General features: G+C 45.5%; 1 protein-coding gene across 3 annotated transcripts in view; it reads left to right on the forward strand.

Annotated features, from left to right (window-relative positions):
• SHANK2 (SH3 and multiple ankyrin repeat domains 2) overlaps nt 1-22,411 on the forward strand; it is a 391,791-nt gene that overhangs the window by 60,208 nt on the left and 309,172 nt on the right. For all 3 annotated transcript variants that reach the window (XM_066583524.1, XM_066583525.1, XM_066583526.1), the window contains exons 8-9: nt 7,587-7,703; nt 11,235-11,312. In XM_066583524.1, the coding sequence (XP_066439621.1) occupies nt 7,587-7,703; nt 11,235-11,312 (195 nt within the window). The remainder of the gene's footprint in view (nt 1-7,586; nt 7,704-11,234; nt 11,313-22,411) is intronic.

Below are 22,411 nucleotides of genomic sequence, written 5' to 3' on the forward strand. Positions count from 1 at the left end.
CTGATTATACAGTCCCTCAGGTTTGGAGGTTGCCTGTATAACAGAAGCATAGGGTCTGGGAATATGGTGGTCAGACGGTCATCCTTGTGTAGGTATGGTGGAGTTTCTTTGCGGTTTTCCTTAGTACCCCTAGCTGTGGATTGTAGGTCACTACTAGAAGTATACGGCCGTTTTCTTTCTTCCCTGTGTATCGGAGTAGTTGACTTCGGCTGCCTGCAGACGGGCGGGTCGGATCTGGCGGCGAGAATTCTCGCTGCGGGACCCGACTCGAGCGCCTGCAGGGACCAGCGCGTACTCACCCGTGCCCGCTGGCTCCGGCTGTTTGATGTGCCGGCTTGCCGGGCAGCTGGCGCATGCGCAGACCGGAGCTGGCGGCAGGTGAGGGACATTTCTGTGCGGGGCTCTGCGACCCCCGCACAGAAATAGAGCATGCTACGATTTGTTTGCCGCGCGAGATTTTGTGTGGCCAAATCGCGTCCGTCTGCATAGGATTGCGTTTGTTAACACAATCCTATGCAGGCTTCTAGCAGCGGAAATTCCACGGGAAATCCCGCCACGGAATTTCCGCTTGTGTGCAGGCGGCCTTAAACGGCTCGTGCAAAAAAAAAAAAAGCAATATACATGAAATATACAGCGTTTCAGACCATGAAAACAGAGCGGTTCACAGACCGAAATTAAACGCGCCTGTGTGAATGCGCTCTTAGTGTTCTGATTGGCTGCTGTGGATGACTCCTTCCATTGTGCATTTGTTGTAGAATTGTGTGTATTTTTGTTATTCTCTAGTTGCAAAAGGATTTCTGTACGTTTTCCCAGTCATTCTGCCATTAGAGGTGCAGAAAGAAGCAAACAGCCTTGTTTGCATATTCTTCTATGGCAGATATATGACCTGCAGCAGTAAAGGGCCTCCTCAGCTGATATTGTCTGTTTGGTGGTAAACATGACATTACTATGGATATGGGGGCAGTTAATACGCCAATGTTATGTACCTGGCGGAGGATTTATTTGTAACTCCTCTATTCATGCATGGTTTGCACCAGGATTTATACTCCGGCTGCAGAGAGATGATTACATATGGGCTATTACTGTCAGTTCCAACAAGGGCACATAGTCGAGAAAGCTGTGTCGCTGTAAGGGATATGGTGATAATTTGTTTTGAGCTATAACAACATAATTTATTCTTAATTAAATACGCAGGCTTCTCAGTCCAGGACCTGTAAACAGGGAATCTACTGCTAATGGGATCATTTTCTCTCCACATCCTGCCAAGTCCTCCGCCTGCTCTCGCCATTCACGTCCATTAGTGCAGATACTCCGTGTGAAACTAATAGTGCTCAATATACCCACAGTTACAGTATGCCAAGTGCCATTTTACATGCTGGCGGGTTTTCAGGACTGGAGTAAAAAGACAAATAATTGCTAACAGAGTTTTACTCAATGGTGGGGTTAGCGCATCGAGCGTGCTAGACGGCGGCCTGGAAGATAACAATCCGATGCTCCATTAACTATCTGCATTGACATATATGTGAAGAATTGGCAATTAAAATAAAGTGTGTGTGTGTGTGTGTATAATATATATGATATATATATATATATATATATATATATATATACGCAGACATCACAGAGGACTTTCCCCTGCTTGGGACATGAACTTAGTGTTATCATGTAGTAAGAGCAGTTCAGTTATTCCTCCCCACCGTCATCACCATTATTTTGACATGCCTTCTTCATTTTTTTTTGTTTCGCAAATAAAGTCGAATAGCATATCTCGCAACTTTTGCAAAACAAAAACCCTGTAATGCTACACATACCATGGCAAATGTTTAAGCCTGCCCCCTTTACACTAAGCCACACCCTTATTTCGAGACGCGTTTAGTACCGTGTTAGCCATAGAGCAAAGTGTGATTTGTTCTCCGTAAGAGAAACCAAGTAACCTTGTAGATATGATACCTTGTAATGGCTAACAAAAATACATGATGTTACAGCGAGCTTTCCAACCCACTTAGCATTCTTCTCCGTTATGCCTGAGGAAGGATCCTGAGATGTCCAAAAGCTTGCAACAACATCATGTATTTGTGTTAGTCATTAAAAGGTATCATATCTACAAGATTACTTGGTTTCTCTTACTGATAACATACTACACTCTTATTTCTTCACAGTAATAGTGCCTGTTACTGACCCCCAACAATTATAGTGCCTTTTACTCCGTCACAGTACTAGTATATCTCCAAATTACTCAGATACGAGCTCTACACAGTCATAGTGATTACAGTGCCATTACCTCCAGTCATCACCAGTTGGTGGCATCATCTCTGACTGGTGTCGTTCTTTTTTACCCAATAATTAAATGCCCCCTTTCTTCTCCCTTCAGTCATTAGTAATAATGCCACCTTTTCTGTCCCCGTAAGTAATGATTCTGCAGTGTCTGCTATTGGAATTAATAACGCTGCCATTTTTGCCCCATAATTAATAATGCCCCTTTTGTGTTCCTATGATAATGCCCTCTTCTAGTCCTATGAGAAGTAATGCCCCTTATTCAACCCCATAATTAATAGTGCCACCTTTTCTTTCCCATAAGTAATCATGCTTCTTTACTACCCCTATTTCTTCTGGAGAGGAAAAAAAGCTACATACTCTACGGTTTCGCTCCTCGAGACTCTTCGGACTGCTGCTCCTTACTTCTGGGTAGCGAGTGTGCCAAACTCGTGACCATTGCAGCCAGTTCCTGATCTCAGAGTCTAAGGTCAAGGATTGGCTAGTGCTGATCACATCTCTTACACCTTCCCGGAAGTAAGAAAGAGCAGTTCAGAATGACTCAGAGAGCGAAACCATTAAGTATATAGGTTTTTTTTTTTTACTTTCCATCTGACAGAAAAAAGAGCCAACTGCTTAAGACTGGTACTGCCAAACTGGCGAGAACCAGTGTTGGGGACGTCCCTCAGAATGCCAGGAAGCAGGCAGTCTGAGAGTCCCCTGAATAAAGGTTATCGCGGGGCTCGGAGCCAGTGCTTCTTGTGCGCCAATGATCAATCAGCCTTGAGTGTATTACTTGGCTACCCATTTTGATTGCCTGGGGTGGATAGAAAGGGAATGTACTGGTAGCTGAGGCAAATTAGTCCTATGTAAATTACACTTATAGGGGTGTTCCCATCTTGGAAAGTGATGACAGATCGCTAGGATATGTCAGAACTTTATGACGCCATTGTTCAACATAGATCGCGGCATGTAAACGGTTAGCAGCGAGGATTGGTGTTCTCACCGATCCCCGCTGTTGCAGCCGGATGCCGGCTGTTAGTCACAGTGGACTCTCATTGCGGATGGCGCAGGCTCAGCACTTGAGCACCCATCATCCATAGGAGGTATGTTTACATCCATTTGCAGGAACTGATTCGCACCCAGTGCGTAAGTTTATGTCCTAGGGCAAGAAGAGGTTAAGACTTAATTCCCAACTGCAATTAAGCCTCCGTTCAGAGACTCGAGTGCATATATGGCATGCAATTTTGCACAAAATGGCGCAGCATGCCTTAATTTTTTTATCTGGGAAGTTTGCAGGCAACATGCTGCAAACTGTACAGACCCCCATTGTAGTTAATGGGGTACATCTTGCATTGTACTGTCCGGCATGCACCAGATTCAGCGGCTCTAGTATCTTTGTTGTTTAGCTCTGAACAACAGAAATCATACTGGAGGCCTTGTGCAGCGTCCGAAGAGCGGGCCCACACACACCTGAGCAGATGGTGGGGTAGACAAGGGCTGAGTCATGGTGGCTCTACCATCTCCTCCCCTGGTTGTGGCTCGGGACCCGTCCAAGTTACTGCTGGGGGAGGTCGCAGGAAAAATTTAGCCAGAGGTTACTTGTAATCTTCTTGTCACTCGTGACGCCACCATTCCGTCCTCTGCGGTGAATATTGACATTGTAGTCCACACACAGGGAAACTTTCTGGAAAAAACCAGGAACTGTCGGTAATGTCTGTTTACTGCAACCTAGTAGAGTCAAATCCACATCAACAGATTTGACACAGATAGAACAAATTAGAGTGGTGCAACAGGGAGGATTCTCGGGGTATTCTGGACGATCCACAGTCCCAGTTATCTGTGTGATCCTGCTCCCGGCGATTCTCTCTCACTCTCTACCAGTACACACTCACTCTTGTTGTCTTCTTCTCGCTGTGTAGCGGCTTATCTCCCTCTCAGCACTCAACAGCACTGAGGCCTCCTGGGCAGGCTGAGCATCAGACCATCGCGCGGCCTCCTCCATGCTCCCCATACAGACTGATCTCTGTAGTCTCTGTCGCTCACTCACTAAGTAAGGCCTCATGCTCACGGCATGCGCAGAATTTGCATGCACATTTACGCTGGATAGGACCATGTATTTGAATTCCAATTACATGCGGATGATGCGTATTCTTCGATGTGACTGCGTTTCTTTTTCTGTGCGGATGTAAGCGTATGGACAGCGTTTCATCCATGCGGGGAAAAAACGCAGTCACATCCCAAAGCTATCCACCTACAAATACGTGTCCATCCGCAATGGTCATAGCATGCGATAAATACCCATCCATAGAGATCAATGGAGCCAGTTGTCGCGTAATCCGACAAAACGCAATGCAAATAGCTTGTGTGTGTGGAGCACAGCATAGTACATTACTTTCTATCTGCTCAGTGCGTTGGGCATCTACGGTCGGCTATATAATGCTGTCTGTAGCGTTCAGCAACTGCATAGAACATTCCACCTGCTTTGTGACTTGTCTTACTGTGCTGACAGTGATCTGGAGCTGGGCAATGAGTGTCCGCGGCTCCGTACATCGGGCTTCTGGCAGCCTCTACTGGTGCAGATGTCACACAGCAACACGTCTATAAACTCTACGAATGTTACACCACTTCTGCGCTACAAGCCATTTTAGGACTATTATCAAGTACCACAATAGCAAAACCAATCACTGAAAGGAAATGCAAGTTCTACGAAGACATAACTTTTCCACCTGGTTAAATGACTAAAAGCTGAATAACCATAAAACTTTTCTCAACTGTTAAATTCCTCGCTGCTCCAGCGCCGATGTTGCGGGGCTTCCCGCTGGTCTATTTATTCTCTTGGAGCCATGATGAGCAGTGCTATTGCAGCGGATCCTCACCGACATCAGCAGTCACATGCCGTACATGCTAGCATCACCTTTAGGCCAGTGATTGACTGCAGCAGTCGCATGGATGTATGAGACATCATGGCTGCAGGAAAACAAAGTGATCATCCGAGGGGACCACCAGAGCATCGGCGCTGGAGCGGTGGGGTATTTACCGGATGAGTGATGTTTTATAATACTTCTTGCAGTTGAATTTCTTCAACTCGCAGACAATCTGTTTAAAGGAGTCATCAGGGCACAAAACGTTTTCATACAGCTGCTGCCCAGGCTGCACTACCATAACTGCAGGCATACATGCCCCACCCGATCCTCCGCTGCTCCCGTTCTGCTATTGTCAGATTTCTACTGCTCTCCACTTCTTGTATCAGTGATGATATCATCAGCTTTAGGGCTTTTTCACACGAGCATATGCTTTTTTTGCGTTCTCTCGTCCGCGCCATAAATTTGCATGAAGGGATGATTCTCCGCGATTAAGTCTCGTGCTTATTTAACGTTTTCCCATCCATTCAAACAATGGGGTGTGGCATTTTTTGTGAAAAAATACGTTGCACCCCGGAAAGCCCTCGCGCGACATAAATCTTCGGAATGACTTCCAATGCCAACATAGAGGCACCTGTAAGCTTTTTGCAGCGTTGGACGCTGCGAAAATGCCTCCACCTCCCTTTTTTCCAGCTCTCATAGGAGTCTATAGGAGCCGCCGCTGTATATCGGTCAAAAGATAGAACCAGGACTATATTTTTACCCACCATATATTCGCTGCTGCGTATTTTGGTCGCATATGTTCCATTTTTTACGGTGCAATGTTTTTATGCGCCGTGTATTCGCCCGTGTGAACGAATGCATTGTAAACCAATACCTCAGATAATCGTGTATCTCAGTCAGGTGTGAAAACAGAGCCGATATACATTTGTGTGAATAAAGCCTTAGGAGCATGTGACCACCAAAGCTAATCAGCAACTCACCTGAGCCAGTAATTAGTTGCAACAGTAATGGGTCCCTACGTCATCACTGCTGAACCAGACACTGTCTGAACAGGAGCAGCGGGGAACCAGGTGAGGCGAGGATGTTAATGTGGCCCGGTGAGCAGCTTGCCCTCATTAACATGTGAATGATACACTATCCTACCAAATGTAATTTGACAGGAATGAAAGTAGTATTTATTGCCTTATGTTAATACTTAGTGGGGCTCCTTTGGCCCTAATGACATTGGATACTCTCCATGACATACTTTCTACTAACGTCTGATATACACTCCAGCTGGTATTTCCCTCCATGCATCCTGCAAACGTCTAGCAAGTTCTCTTGAAGAGTATGGACACTGTTCATATTTCTTGACCCGACGTTCTAGTTCATCCCAAAGATGTTCAGTTAGGCTCAGGTCGGAACTCTGTGCAGCCAGTCGAATCGTAGAACATCCATACCCTCAATCCAATGTAAAGCAGTATTGGATGTGTGACAAGGCACGTTGTCTTGTTGGAAGTTTGGCCAACTATTCCCAGAGTATTGCCACATTGTTGGCAGCACATTATTGTCTAGAATGTCAGAGTCACTACAACCAATGGACTGAGACTATGCTACGTAACATCCCAGACCGTAACAGAACCTCCGCTGTACCTAACTGTTGGCACAACACACTCAGATGGAAGACGTTCCCCAGGCTCCTCCACACCCAGGTACGTCCATCTGATATGAAGGAGTAGTGTGATTCGTCACTTCATAGAGCGTTTTTCCATTGTTCAACTGTCCAATGATGACGCTGCTTGCACCATTATAGATGGACCAATGTATCATTTTTGAGAGAGCTCGCCAGACATTTGCAGGATGAATAAGGTGAAATACCAGCTGAAGTGTATCAGATGCTATTAGAAAATATGTCGCAGAGAGTATCCAATGTCATTAGGGCCAAAGGAGCCCCACTAAGTATTAACCGATGGAAAGCAAGCACTCGCCACCTTCAGAGTCATCGGGATTTATTGTAGTCTACATAGCGGTATTCGTTTCAGACGGCAGTTATTGTTTCCACATTCTGGAAGGTATCCAAGTGGATAAGACATAAAACCAATTCTATCTCCAGTGGCGAGCCTATGAACTATCCTCATGTATCGCTGCACCCTTATACAACTCGGGACATCCCTATACTATTCCCTACCTTAATCCCAACGCATTTCTACTACGGTTTTCTAGCTGCAGGATACATTCACCTTGTGATTACATCAGTAATGGCGACTATAGGCAGAGCGCCAGGAGTTTAGGGGAGGGATAAGTCCTAAACACCCTGCAGTTGGACATGGAAGATGCAAGAGGAGTAATGTAGCATCCACATCAGAATAGCGGAAGATCAATCGGTTGTGTCCATACATTTCTATAGGAATAGTGAAATGAATAAACTGAAGTTGCATCGTATGATTTATCAGTGTCTCCGTTACTAAAGTTCTCTGTGATTCGCAGGCATGTCGATATGGCCATTACCAACATCTGGAGCACTTACTGTTCTATGGAGCAAACATGGGGGCTCAGAACGCTTCTGGAAACACCGCGCTTCACATCTGTGCGCTGTATAATCAGGTAAGCAACACATCCACCGGAGATTATACTGACATAATGGCATTAACATGCGGAACACGGCAAATCTACTGCTACGTCTTTGGAAACGCGCAGTACCACTCGTAAAAAGCAGGATTTATGCCTCCTCCCCACCTACCCCACATTGACATGATGGATAGGTGTCATTTACAAAACACAGAACAGCCCCTTTTATTAGCCCTTGTTGCGTCGGACGCCTTTGACCTTCAGAACTGCAGCAATTCATCATGCTGTAGATTCCACTCGGTGATGAAATTGTTTGCAGGAATATCGGCCCCTGCGGACAGGAAGCTTCTTGTAGTTGCTGTAGATTAGATGGAGATGCTGACATGTTCTAACCAGCTGACAGGAAGGGGTCAGCGATTCATGCTGCATCAGCATTGTATTCGGCTACTCCTGACTATGCAGAGCCTGTTGGTCAGAACGAGTCCTGACATCCTCCTCGATCATGAGAAGTTTCTGTCCGCAGGATTCCCTTTCGCTGGATGTTTCCCTTGATCTCGCCATTCTCAATATTCTCTCCACACCGTTACACAAGGAAACCCTATGCAGGTGCTAGTGACATCCCGCCCCGGCTAGTCCAGCACTGATGACCGGCCTCGTTGGAAGTCGCCCAGATCGCTGGATTTTTCCATCTAATGTAGATTCACACTGAAACTGATCCACGGAAAACTTGTCGTGTGATTTTATGCAGCACTCCAGGGTCACGGGGAGAATTTCTATACAGGGAAGCACCAATCATGAAAAAGTTGGTTTCTCTAATAAAGTGGCCAATCGGTGTGTACTGGAATTTTCACACACAACTGCAGATTGTGTATCAGGCAATGCCTTGGATGGAAGACTGCGGCTCACAATGTATTTCCGGCTCGGCCGTCCCGCCTTCGAACTACTTGCTCCGATCGTTTGCTAATAAATATCCCGCTCAGCAGTTTATTACATTCTGCTGATTTTCCCGCACTCTTCAGCACTGAGGGGACGGCTTCAGTCTCTCAGCCTGCAGATTTAGACCTTTAATTAAACCTTATATGCCTTTAATTAGAACAGTCCCCTCACTGCAGTAAAACATGTGCCCGCTGGGTATAGACGCATCACCTATGATGAGGCCTGACTAAGGGCTTTTTCACTGGCATCATTTTCTCGCAGATACGATCCCCGCCTGACGCTTCTGCAAGTTGATCAGCGCTCTTATGTCTCCATTTCATGGGCCAAACTGCAATACTGTATGTACCCAAATAATCGTTAGTGAGATCGTTCAGGCACATGCAGTTCCATTGCTACCAGCAGCACATCGCTGTCATCTACACACGTGACGATTAGGGGTAAATGAAGGGCTGACTGAATAACTTGAAAATTGTGGAATCTTACTTTTTGAAAATTTGTTCTTCATACATATTTACACTGACTGCCCCTTTATTAGAGCCCCAACTCCTCTCATTATTGGCGCTTCCCTGTATAAAAATTAGATCCGTGACCCCGGAGTGCGACATAAAATCATGTGACAAGTTTTCTGTGGATCAGTTTCAGGCCTTGGTCACACGACCGTTTTTTGGTCTGATCTGCAGACGCGCTTGCGATCTGCAGATCTATAGACCAAATGTATCCCAATGGGATCGGTCACATGTCCGCTTTTTATGCGGATGTGCGATCAATTATAGGACACAACGATTCGCAGAACGCGCCTATCTGCGTTTTGCGCATCGCTGTGTTCTATATATGCGCTCAATGGGGCCAGCGGCAGCAGTGCTGACCCCATGGAGAACATATACTAAAGATCGTTCTCCTCTGCCACAGCTGTAACAGCTGTGGCAGAGAAGAACGATGTTCGCCCATTGAATTCAATGGAGCCGGCAATACAGCCGGCTCCATTGAAAGCAATGGGCTGCCGGCGAGCGCGGGATGAATTTTCGGGAAGGGCTTAAAAATATAAGCCCTTCCCTGAAAATCCTAAAATGTGTAAAAATAAAGAAAAAATGTATACTCAGTACTCCCCTTTTCCCAGCAGCCGGAGTTCAGCCGCGTCCGGCCGGCAGTTCTCCTAAACTGCTCTGTGTAGTATTCAGCAGGTGGGGATTTTAAATCCCCGGCTGCTGAATACTACACAGAGCAGTTCAGGAGAACTGCCGGCCGGATGCGGCTGAACTCCGGCTGCTGGGAAAAGGTGAGTATAAATTTTTTTAAAATTTTTACACATTTTAGGATGATTTTCAGGGAAGGGCTTATATTTTAAGCGCTTCCCGAAAATTTATCCCGCGCTCGCCGGCAGCCCATTGCTTTCAGTGGAGCCGGCTGTATTGCCGGCTCCATGGAATTCAATGGGCAAACATCGTTCTCCTCTGCCACAGCTGTGGCACAGCTGTGGCAGAGGATAGCGGGCAGTGGGGGGCAGTTTCACTGAAAACGCTGCTAGGTGCAGCTTTTTCAGTGAATCGTCGGCCCCGGTCATGCGATTTGCGGATGCGCATCCGTTATGCGATCCGCAAATCGCGGGAAAAAACGCCCGTGTGACCGAGGCCTTAGTGTGAATCGACATTAGATGGGAAAATCCAGCAGTCTGAGTGATTTCCAAAGAGGCCGGGTCATAGGTGCTAGACTAGCCGGGTCGGGATTTCACTGCCATCTGTGTGCAGTGGTGTGGAGAGTATACAGAGAATGGCGTGATTGAAGTAATACGTCCAGCGAAAGGGGATCCTGTGGACGGAAGCGAGTCAGAAGAGGAAGTTAGGAATCGGTCTTACCAACAGGTGCTGCATAGTCGGGAACAGTCAAATGCAACGCTGGTGCTCCAACGGTCGTGTCCGGATGCACAACCCACCATTCCTTATCACGGATGGGCTATAACAGCGGACGACCAGTTCCAACTTCATTGTGCGTAAGTGAAACAGACAAATCCAGGGGCAAAAAGCACAAAAATTGTATCACTGAGCAGCGGAAAAACATCTCCTGGTCAGATGAATCCAGATTTCTGTTGCCCTGTGCTCATGGGAGGTCAGAATTTGGCACAAGCAGCATGAATTGTTGACCCCCTCCTGTCAGTTGATGGAGGTGCAGTAATGGTGTGGAGAAGGGGTTTTTATCCCCCCCCCCCCCCCCCCCCCCATTCTCAGGTCTTCTGATATCTCGGAATGAACACCTCAACAAACTGCTGCAGTTCTGAAGGCCGACGGAAGACCCAACGCACTACTCGATGGGGGTCTTTAATAAAGTAGCTAATATACACACACAGGTACACACTGATCAGCCATAGCAAGGCCACCTTTCAGCTTTGTGTCGGTCCCCTCGATCGATCCAATTGAGATTTGGGAAATCTAAAGGCCAATTCATCACTTCCATCTCTTGCAGTCTGGCAGGGAGCATCATCCTGCCGGTAGAGGCTACTGCAATTAGAGAATCCCAAATACCCAACAGACATTGAAGCATCGTGTGTCCGTACATATAGTTATATTTTATGTTTTCTTCCAGGAATTGGAAATGTTGGTCTCCATTAATAAGGTTTCTTGCTCTCTTCTTGTACAGGACAGCTGTGCTCGGGTCCTCCTCTTCAGAGGAGCTAACAAGGAGATAAAGAACTACAACAGTCAGACCTCTTTCCAGGTACGAACATAAGTTATTCATGCCAGCAAAGGCTTATTTTTTAGTCTTCCTAACCGGTTTCTGACTGCCCATAGTCTATTGGCATCCTGGTGGGCCATGCCCGGTAAAGATGGGATACAACTTCTGGTCAGGAATGGTAATAAAGTTGAGTACCTTATTAACAATGTGACTAAACGGAAATTGTGTCTGGCAAACCTAATTAGGGGAATCTATGAGCTGGAACACACTGCCTGAACTGCAGGCAGCAGGTTGCCGCACAGGAGGAGTCGAGTAAACTGATATGTAGTTTTATGGGGAAAGATTCGATATAACTTAATTTCAATGGGACCTGCACCTGCAATTACAAGCATCGGGCACTACACTAAGGCCAGAGGAATGGCTTCCACTCCAACCCTGGTGTAGCCCAGCACTGACAGCTAGCGCTGCCTGGAAAACCCCTTTAATACAGCTCGTTTAACAGCTTAAGGACCAAGTGCGGTAAATAAACGGCGCTTGGTCCTGGGCTTTAACCCCTTTATGACGCGGCTCTTTTTTTTTTTTCCATTTTCGTTCCCCCCCACCTTAAAGAAATCATAACTCCCTTATTTATCCATCGACTTTACTGTATGAGGGCTTGTTTTTTGCGGGACGAGTTGTGTTTTTCAATGGTGCTATTTAATGTACCATATAATGTACTGAAAAACTTTTAAAAAATTGAAAAAAAACTTTGAAAATAACTTTGAAAAAAAAAACTACATTCCGCCATCTTTTAGTGCGTCTTGTTTCTACTGCAACAAAAACAACATGATAACTTTATTCTATGGGTCAGTATGATTACTACAATACCAAACTTGTATAGGTTTTTTTTTACTATACTACCCCTTTTTTTTTTGAAAGACATTTAATTTTTTTCAATTATTTTCTGCGGTCATCTTGTGCGCACAATAACTTTTAAATTTTTCCGTTGACGTAGTTCAGTGATAGCTCGTTTTTTGCAGGATGCCCTGTAGTTTACTTAGTACTAATTCAGAATACGTACGACTTTTTGATCGCTTTTTATTGCGTTTTTTTTGGGAGACAGGGTGACTGAAAAAGTGCATTTCTGGCGTTCTTTATTTTTTTTCGGATGACCTTCACCTTGTGGGGTAAATAATGTGCTACTTTGATAGATCGGACTTTTACGGACGGGGAGATACCAAATATGTATTTTTATTTTATTATTTAGACTTTTTAATTATAGATATGGCAAAAGGGGGGTGATTTAAACTTCTATTCCCTTTTTTTTTTTTTACAATTAAAAAAACTTTATTGCTCTTTTTTTCACTTTACTTTTAAGTCCCCCTGGGGGACTACAATGTGCGATACTTTGATCGCTCCTGCAGTATGACGTAATGCTATAGCATTACGTCATACTTCACTCTGACAGGCAGCCTGTCAAGCCACCCCAGGGGGATGGCTTGATAGGCAGTCTCGCAAGGCAGCCCTGGGGCCTTTCAGAAGGCCCCTGGCAGCCATGACACCTGCACGGCTCCCCCGATCACACTGCGGGGGGCCGTATGGGACCGCCGAACAGCGTTCGAGGGCTTTAAATGCCGCTGTCAGCGGTCGGCCAATCGCGGCTATTGCCCGTGGGTGTCAGCTGTACTAGACAGCTGACACCCGCTCTGTATGCAGAGAGGTCGCCCCGCGACCTCTCTGCATACATACCCCGACGCTCCAGGATGTAAATGTACGTCCTGGAGCGGGAAGCGGTTTATTCCCACCGATATAAGGCGCAGAATAAAAGTCTCTGCTTCTGCAAATAAACAGGAGCAGGTCAGATTCTCAGCTGGTACTCACAGCTGAGGACCCAGAGGAGAAGGGAGAAGTGATTTTAAGGCACTCAATGCGAGAAACTTCCGCTATGCGACCACGTGACCACTATGCACCGCTGGGTGCCCCTTGTTACAGCAGAGCTGCAGGGTCCTAGCAGACCCTGATCAGCTCTGTTAAGGCCCATTTAGACCCAACGATTCTCGTTCAAAATTAGCTTAAAGCCGCCTTTTGAGCAAGAATCGTTGGGTCTAAATGCACGGACACTGTGCAGTTTTCGTGCACGGGTCGTTCCTATCTTAATTCTAGTTTTTTTCAATTGAGCGATGAACTCTTATAAGCTGTGCAGGCTGTTATCACAGTCGGCAGCACTGATAAGATTCTTTCAGCTCGCGTCCCACTGGTAGTTCACAGCATGACCCGAGTTGTAATCGCGGAGAACAGTACACCTGTTGCTTATGCAGAACAGCTGTATTGTTTAGCGAGCGATAGCGGCGGTATCCCGCTCCACCTGCATAGCTCTTAAGACTATAGACTATGCAAAGATGATTGTTCAAAAGTCGCTCAAACGACAGTATGAGTGACAGTTTTGAGCGATCATCTGTCAGTGTAAATGCGGTCTTGGTGACTAATGTCACTACTTGGGGGATGTTTTCTCTGTAACTTAAGCTCCTATAGATGCCCCAGTTACATTGGAAAAAGTGTGAAATTAAAAAAAAGACCATGTGAATGACCCCCAGAGGTCTTACATGACGTCATGGGGAACATAGATGGTAACAAAAATAGTTACAAAAATAAGTTAAAAAAATTGCAGAACAAAATAAAAAATATACATAAAAATGAAAATGACCCGAAGCCGTCACCATATGCGCCCTGTAATCCAAAACTATACAAAATATATATCAAAATGTCCAAATCAAAATGAGGAACCCATTCACATACTTTTATTTTAGTGTAAATATACTAATTTAAAAAAAAACTATAAATTTAAAACAAATATATATTTGTTTTAGCTTTTAACCCCCCCAAAACTAAAAAACTTAAAAAACTGCCAGTAAATAAGCATAATTAAAAATACTCTATATGTCACAGGAAAAAAATGCAGCAAAAACAATTAGCAAAAATAGGGCATTAAAACCACCACAAGGGTAAAATCCCTAAAAAATGTCTGGTCCTTTTATGACCAAAACATCCTGATCCTTAAGGGGTTAACTAGATAAAAATACATCCATTGTAATATACAACAGAAGTAGTGGCACATCATCAAAGCACGCATGCTCCTATCCCAGAACTGGATTAACACTATTCTGGGTCACCACATTATCTGCATATATAGAACATTCCATCTACATGTAGCAGAAAAAAAAAACTCTGAGCGGAATAGAAGGATTATCTGGGGACAATGTCCTTTTTCAAAAGCGTCCGATCACACTGTACCAACATACTCAACCTCTCTTGCTCCCCTGTTGATGCTCAGTCCTCAGCTGGTCCCCACTTCTGTATGTAGAGAGCCAGCGACGATATCACCGACACTAGGGCCATGAGACAGCTGCAGCCAATCACTGCCTCACTTCAGCCGATGATTAGCTGTAGGATTCGCACGTCTCTTTGTCAGGATTGTCATTGCTTTGTGGTTTAATGTGAAGGCCATCCGGGGGCGGAACAGCGGTGGTATAGATAGGAAGGGGACTATGGCTTTTGTGTTGACACAGCATGGTGGGCAGCGTTTGGAAAAATGGGTAAAGGTAAAGTCCCCTGGTGCAAGACTTGACTCCTGGGGTGACGTCATATTGGGACGTTTTCTTGCCAGACTGTTTTTGCGGGTTTGCCACTGCCTTCCCCAGTCATCTTTTACCCACCAGCAAGCTGGGTACTCATTTTACCGACCTCAGAAGGATAGAAGGCTGAGTTAACCTTGAGCTACCTGAACCACGCAGGGATTGAACCCACAACCTTCAGGTCATAAGCGAGAGTTTAGGATTGAAATTTCTGCTGCCTTAACACTCTGCGCCACACAAAAAATAACTGTCCCCAATAAGTTCTTTAAGGATATGCTTTAAGTTACCTTTACATGGTACAACTGTTGGGCACATGAGCACCCGACAGCCGTCCCCGCAAATATCGCACATTAGGAATAGTGTGTCAGAGAATGGAGGCGGAGCGCGCTGGAGATCTCTTCTGGTCTCCCACCCCCATTCACTGCAAACAGACAGTCACTCAAACATTGAGTGACTCCTGTTTTCCTGAAGTGAGAAGTCGTTCCGTCTCTGTGAGCTGAAACAGAATGGCTAGCGACTACTGGACGACTTCTCGCTCGATTCTGCGATTTATTCTGGCGACTATCGGCTCGTGTAAAGATACCTTCACGTGTTCATATCAGCTGCATGTGTGCTGTGTGTAGATTTTTATCACAGATTTCATCCTTTTTTATAATATGTACTTAAATTTGCAACAAAATCCACACGTACAAAAATCTGCTACAAGTGGATTCAGCCTTAAAGGAGTTTTCCAGCACTTAACTATCGATTACTGATCAAGATCTGTCATCAATAGTTAATCAGTGGAGGTTTACTGCTCAGGATCCCCGCTGACCGGCTGATTGAAATGATAGTAGCGCTCCGGTGAGCCCCGCGAACACTTCAGTCCCTACTGGGCATAGTGCCGTACATTGTTTAGCAGCTGTGTCTGGTACTGCAGCTCCATCCCATTCACTTGAATGCTGCTCTCAGGCCACTTTATGAAGGAACGTAATGTCACTGGCCTGAGAAGAGGTCGGGGTGCTCACTGGAGTGCTGTGGCCTCTTCAATCAGGTGATCGACAGGGATCTTGAGCGTCGGACCCCAACCGATCAACTATTGATGTCTTATCCTGAGGACCGATCATCAGTAGTTTAGTCCTGGAAATCCTCTTTAAAACTATGTAAGACTTTAAGAAAATTCTTGTAGCCAAGGGGAAAAAAATGCTTGCCTGTGTCCTGAGGAGCCTTCAGTAGTGTTCTCCGCACTAAACCTTCTGCTTCGCTGGTAACAAGACTCTGCTCTTAAACTGTCCACATGTGGAATCACCCAAGTGGAAACACAAAGGAACTGCATCCTATTATATTTCTGTGCATTCAGTTATGGTCTCTGAGACACCACGGCACATCATCCTAACATCGACGGCATCACCTACCGAGCAGGAGGCCGCCTATCAGTAAAACCACAGTAAGGTTCATTACAGTTATGTCTGTTATATCATTTATGCTCTGTTGCACAATGGCGCCCCCATATGGGGGTTTCCCATCAGACTTATTTATGTAGCATAGTTAGGGTATGGCATAAAGGTCTGGTGGGAGTCTGACTGCAAGGGCACCCACTGTCTCCATCCCCTGGGCCCCTTTGGTTCTTGTTAGCAACACTAAAATTCACTATAATGGGCTGATTTCCCAAGTCAAAAGTGAGGCCAAAATTAAGGATTGGTGACGAAAGCTGAAGGGGAATGGTGGTTGGAGCAGAGCTGCTGCCCCTTCGGTTTAATAGTTGGTCAAGGGGTCTGCTACTCTGTTGATTGCTGGATCCGCTGTCACTGCAGACAACACTGAAAGCAGATAGCCCTGTTAACATTGCAGTGGCCTGGGTTGGTATTACATTGAATTCAAGGGGAGCTGTGCCCGCAGTACCAAACTGAGCCACTGCCATACGGACAGCACTATCTGCTACAGCACTGCTTACAGTACGCCTGGTGATCAACCGGGTGGCAGACTGCTGCCGATCAACTCTTGATGACCTACTTTGCTTCATTTGTACATCCAGCTTTAGATTATGTGCCAGAATACTGCATGGATATGGGATCATTCTGTGCTGTACCTCAAATGGCATATAGAATCTAAGAACAATCATGCTACGCTCCATTGGTTGCCATGGAATTCTTCTTTAACTAGCAGATCATGCACATTCATGAAGGCTGCCTGTAGGTAAAAGAATAGGAGATCCCGGTGGTAGATGCAGTATTGTCTGATATGATCAGAAGTGTTGATATCAACAGGCCATGCTATGCGGTTCCTGCATGGGCAATCAGAGTCCGAGCCAAGCCTTCCTGCCCCATGGGCTCCATAGCGATTGCATGGTCTGCCTCCATTAGAAATGCGGTACCCCATGGTGACAGGAACGGGAAACCAAGGTTGGGGGATTGGCACAAGAACTCCAGGTACCAAGTTGCATTTAGGTAGCAAGAGTCCGGCATGACCCTTTCAGACTCTCCTTAACTGCGACTTACTGGAAGCTTTCTGTAGGCGAGGCATCTGCTTCACGGCGATGTCCTCGCACTGCAACTACGCAGCACAATTTTTGGCTGTCCGATATCTAAGCTTTGCCTCTCGTGAGACCTCCGCTGTGCATCCCTGGTATCTGCTCCCTGTATCTAAGCATAGAATACTTCAAACAGTAAAAACAATGATACAATGTTCCATTACCATGCAACACAATTAGACAGGTGCTACCCTGTTACAGAAGTACACCACTGCCTACAACCCCTTATGATATCCGAATCTGTTTCTCCCTCTCTTTTGTATGTTTCTCTGTTCATTTGCCTCTGTTGGTGTCGCCCCCTTATGTGCACCTGCCTTCCCTTCGCCTTTCTGTCCATTGGGCCGCTGCATGCAGCATCTACGCCGGACACGGGTAGGGATTTTAAGTTTCCAGTTTGTAGAAGGAGTTCGGCATTAGCATTGTGCCGCAGAGCATTGCACCATGGCACCTCTACATGAAGGAGTATAAGAAATGAAAGCTGAGCTGTGATTGGTTGCTATTGGCAACAAAAATTACAGGGGAAGTCGATGAGTTTTTTATTTTTAATTCCACCAGTATTCATCGCCGGTGCTGAAGAACGCACATGCAAATTTTCAGTCAAATTGGACCAGAACTATGGATTTGCAAATAACGTAAACAGATTTTGCGTTTTATATATAAGATTGCAACTGCAGTCATTTTTGACCAGTCCTTAGGGCGCCCACCCACTGGCGATTTTTTTTCCTTTGCGTTTTTTCTCAAGAGCAATTAGTTTTGAATGTGTTCCTGTCCACTGGTGTTTTTTTTTTCAGTCCGTTGCAATTTTTAACATAGGAACTGTCAGTTGCATATGTGTCCTTATTTTTCTCTTAATGCACCCATGAATGTCAATGTAAATTAACGGAAAAAGCCGCGAAAAACGCACCAAAAACGCTGCGTTTTTCACGCACGAAAATCGCAAACGCCAGTCGGTGGGCGCCCTTAAAGGGGTTGGATTAAAATATAATGGATATCCTCTATCCACACCTGATTGCTGGAACCCCCACCAATCCTAAGAAGGGCAGTCCTAACCTGTATACTGCCGCTCCATTCATTTCATAGCACAGCAGGATAGGGTGTGGAGGAAACAGTTACAGAGTGCTTAGTTTTACTATAAATACTTTTGATTTCTGCAGTGTGGTGCTGTTGATAGCTATGACAACATGTGTTCTATCTAGTATTCTTGCTCTAGTTCTAGTGCCTACTTCTAGTCCAGTCTTGTCTAGTCTCTCCAGTCAATGGGGCAGATTTACCCTTTTCTTGTACATTATGTGCTTGTGCAGTGTCCGAGTAGCAGGCCCTCATCCGAGAAGGCAGCGGGGTAGCGAAAAAACCCTTGTCACGAGGCTCTACCATCTCCTCACTATGGGTGGCTAGGAACCAGACGTCATTACCACAGGGGGAGACCAACAACCAAGTTTACCTTACGTCCTGTTTTGTCACTTTTTGTGACGCCAACGTCTGTCCTCTGCGGCGGATCACTCCCATAGAATAAAGTAATCCACACACAGGGTATTTTCTGAACGATAACTGGGAACATTGGGTTCTGTCCGTTTACTTAAACTCTTGAAATTCAAGTCAATCTAACAGTCTTTTTACAGAAACCGTTTGTAGTGTTGTAGCAGTGAGGATTCTCGGGGCATTTGTATATCCACAGTCTAAGTTATCTGTCGGAACTCTATCCTGGAAAAACAATCTCTCTCCACCTTCATACACTCACTTGTATCTCGCTAAGAAGCAGTTTCCATTTTCTCCGGGCTTTCACTCTCTTTAAGATTAGTGGTTACATGGAGGGTTCCTGGAATGTCTGGGCCCAAGCCAGAGCGGCAGACCATCTCTCAGCCTCTTCCATCTCCCCACTCACTGACTAACTTCTTGCTTACTCAGCTCTCACTGACTAACTTCTTCTCCTCTCTCACTCCTTACTGCACATTAATTTTGACATCTCTCACTCAAAACATCATGTGGACACAGACCAGTCATCAGCTAGACAGATAGATACATTTTCCAGACAGCACGAGACATGAACAGACATTAACCCTTCCATGCTTGCGAACTCCAATACACATAATATTGACTTATACCACATTACAGAAAATGACATAAGACCTACATTTAATAGACATTCACAAGTTTTGGAGGGGATCCCTAACTCTAGGCCACTACACCTGGCACCAGATTGTTTATGTGCTTTAGGGGTGTGGCTTCGTGGGAAGGATTTGTCGCTTCACTAAAAAGGAGGCATATCCTAATTATGACCGTTATCATAATTAGTCATTTTATCGCAAAATCTATTGTAAAAGTAATCCAACTAATATGTGGTATAAAGTTTAATTAGACAGTCTAAAGAAGCACCAGAATCCTCATTCAGCATAAGCCACTGTGATAAAATTTGGCACATTTTAAGACTGTCTAATACATAACATAGTATGTAAGGCTGAAAAAAGACATATGTCCATCCAGTTCACCCTATTACCCCACAATGTTGATCCAGAGGAAGGGGGGAAAAAAAACAATGGGGTAAAAGTTAAATTTTTTTTTTAATTTAGGGGGAAAAAATTCCTTCCTGACTCCAATCTAGCCATCAGAATAATCCCCGGATCACCAACTCTTTTGAAGTTACAATATTATATGTCATAATCATTAATAACGCTCAAGAGAGGTGTCCAGGTCCCTTTTGAACTCTTTTATCGAGTTCGCCATCGCCACGTCCTCAGGAAAGAGTTCCATAGTCTCACTGCTGTTGCAGTAAAGAACCCCTATCTTTCCTCTAGACATAGAGGGCGCCTCTTTGTTACAGTCACAGTCCTGGATATAAATAGATGATGGGAGAGATCTCTGTAATCTACATTTGCACTAAGTATTCAACAGGATTAGCAAATCTGCGTCAATGTGTTTTGCTCCTCGGTTTTCTTGTCCAGTTTGTGTCTCCTATTTTGTGGTTTAATTCTTCCTTGTTTGTATCTGTCAGCTTTGGGTCATCACTGCATTTGTTTCTTATCTAGGCTCTTCTAACCATCTTGTATTTTTAAGGGATATTGTTTTAGACAGGGCCATCCATAGAGACAGCTTAGGGCTGTTTAGGGACAGTGGGGTCTGGGGTTGAGGGACAGTGTCAGGGTGAGATTAGGAAGAGACATAGGTAGATGACTGCAAAAGGTGAAGCTGAGTTCTGCCATTTAACGCCCAACTGGCATTGTGATTAAGTGAGACAGGTTGCAGGTGGGTAGGCAGGTGGAGGTCGGGTCATGTAGGCGAAGTTGCTCCGGACAATAAGGCAAGGTCGGACCTGGGCATAAATGCAGTCACAGGTATTTCCCACAATGTAGGGAACATAGAGAGGCGAGGTAATAGGCCACAACTACATGTTGGACCAGTCCGTAATGCTGCTCAAAAGCGGTTTGATAATGGTAACTTGCAAGGAAAATGTAACTTTCTCACCTGCAGATTCAGTCAGAGGGCTTGATGTGAAGCCGGCAGCATCTCTCTGCCGCAGGAGGGATCAAACTGTGTATTCATCTTTGTTTTCCTCCGAGTTGCTCCCTTGTTTAGGGTTGGGTACTTTGCTGCATTCAGCAAGAACTACACTCTGATTCCGCAATCAGGACACTGAAGCAGAATATCCACAGCGACCTGGCACTTGGCGTCTTTTCTCAGCAGCGTATTCCCTTACTCTTGCCTTGCTTAGGCACTTTGTAAGCGTCTGGTGCAGGTCCGTAGCATTTCTGTTGTAACCCGAGCGGACAGTTAACATAGTCAGAGGAAAGCCAGAGGTCAATAATGGGTAATATCTATTGCGGTATAAAGGAGTAGGCACTTGCTGTCGTTAGTGGAAAGCCAGAGGTCAATAATTGGTAATATCAGTTTTGGTATAAAGGAGCAGTCATGTAGCGTAGTCAGTGGAAAGCTAGAGGTTGGTAACAGGTAATGTCAATTTGCAGTATTGAGGAGCAGGTAGGAGGTGAAACTTGGCAATTGTCTGGGAGCACAATAATCATGCAAGGAGTGAGATGCAAGGAGTGAGGTACAAGGCCAGGTTTATTTAGGAAGTCCAATCAAGGTAACAGGGCAGAACAAGTCAGGAAGGCAGGAACTGGATCAACAGAACCAAGGACTAGGCTACAACACAGCAGGGGAGCAGTCCAGCATGCTGGATAGCTCAATAGGTAGAGCTGCCGCCTAGAGCACAGGAGTTCCCAGGTTTGAGTCCTGACGAGAGAGAGACCGCTGCTACACATTCCTGTTAAAGAGACAGTAATGGCTGTAGATATGAGGCACAGGTACTTCCTGATACAGCTACACCCTCTCTGCCCTGAACTGTAGCTTAGTTCAACTGTTGCCCAAGCAATTTACTGCAGGTATTCTGCCAGCATTGCCATATATCGAGCTGGCACTTTAGGTCAGAATTGCTGTAACATCTCTTGTCCACTACAGAATGTTGAAGCGGAGCAGCGTCATCTGCTCCGTTCTTACATCCGACGCTGACCATACCTGACATGTGAGAACTATTTTAAGACTATTGTCAAAGCACAGATGGAATAATGATTCATATTTGGAGGAGCTACACATTAAGATCTAAGAAATGGTTGCTAAGAGACTTTTTTTTTTAATAAGTAAGCAGGCCATTATTGGCAGATCACTCAATTGCAGCACAGAAGCAACAGCATCCAGCATATATTTCGGAGGAGGATACTGGAGGCAGGGAATAGAGTGTGAGAAGAGATGAGCACTCTCAGCCAGGACGGGGAGAAGAGCTGAAGGTAATTACCTGAGGACCGCTGCATTTGTCAGGCTATCATTCTTACGGACAGATCCCGCTTCCCTAGAGAACTGTTGCACCCAGTCATCTGGGATCGTCTGCTCCCTTAACCCTTGCTGTGCCATCCATCACTGCAGACCTCCCCAGTGCATTCGTTTGCAGCAGCTGGAGAAGCTATAGAGACAACTCCAACTCCCAGCAGGATATGCTGGGACTTGTAGTTTTGGAACAGCTGGAGAGCCAG

The sequence above is a fragment of the Eleutherodactylus coqui genome, chromosome 11 (assembly GCF_035609145.1).
Source record: "Eleutherodactylus coqui strain aEleCoq1 chromosome 11, aEleCoq1.hap1, whole genome shotgun sequence".
NCBI classification, from domain to species: domain Eukaryota; kingdom Metazoa; phylum Chordata; class Amphibia; order Anura; family Eleutherodactylidae; genus Eleutherodactylus; species Eleutherodactylus coqui.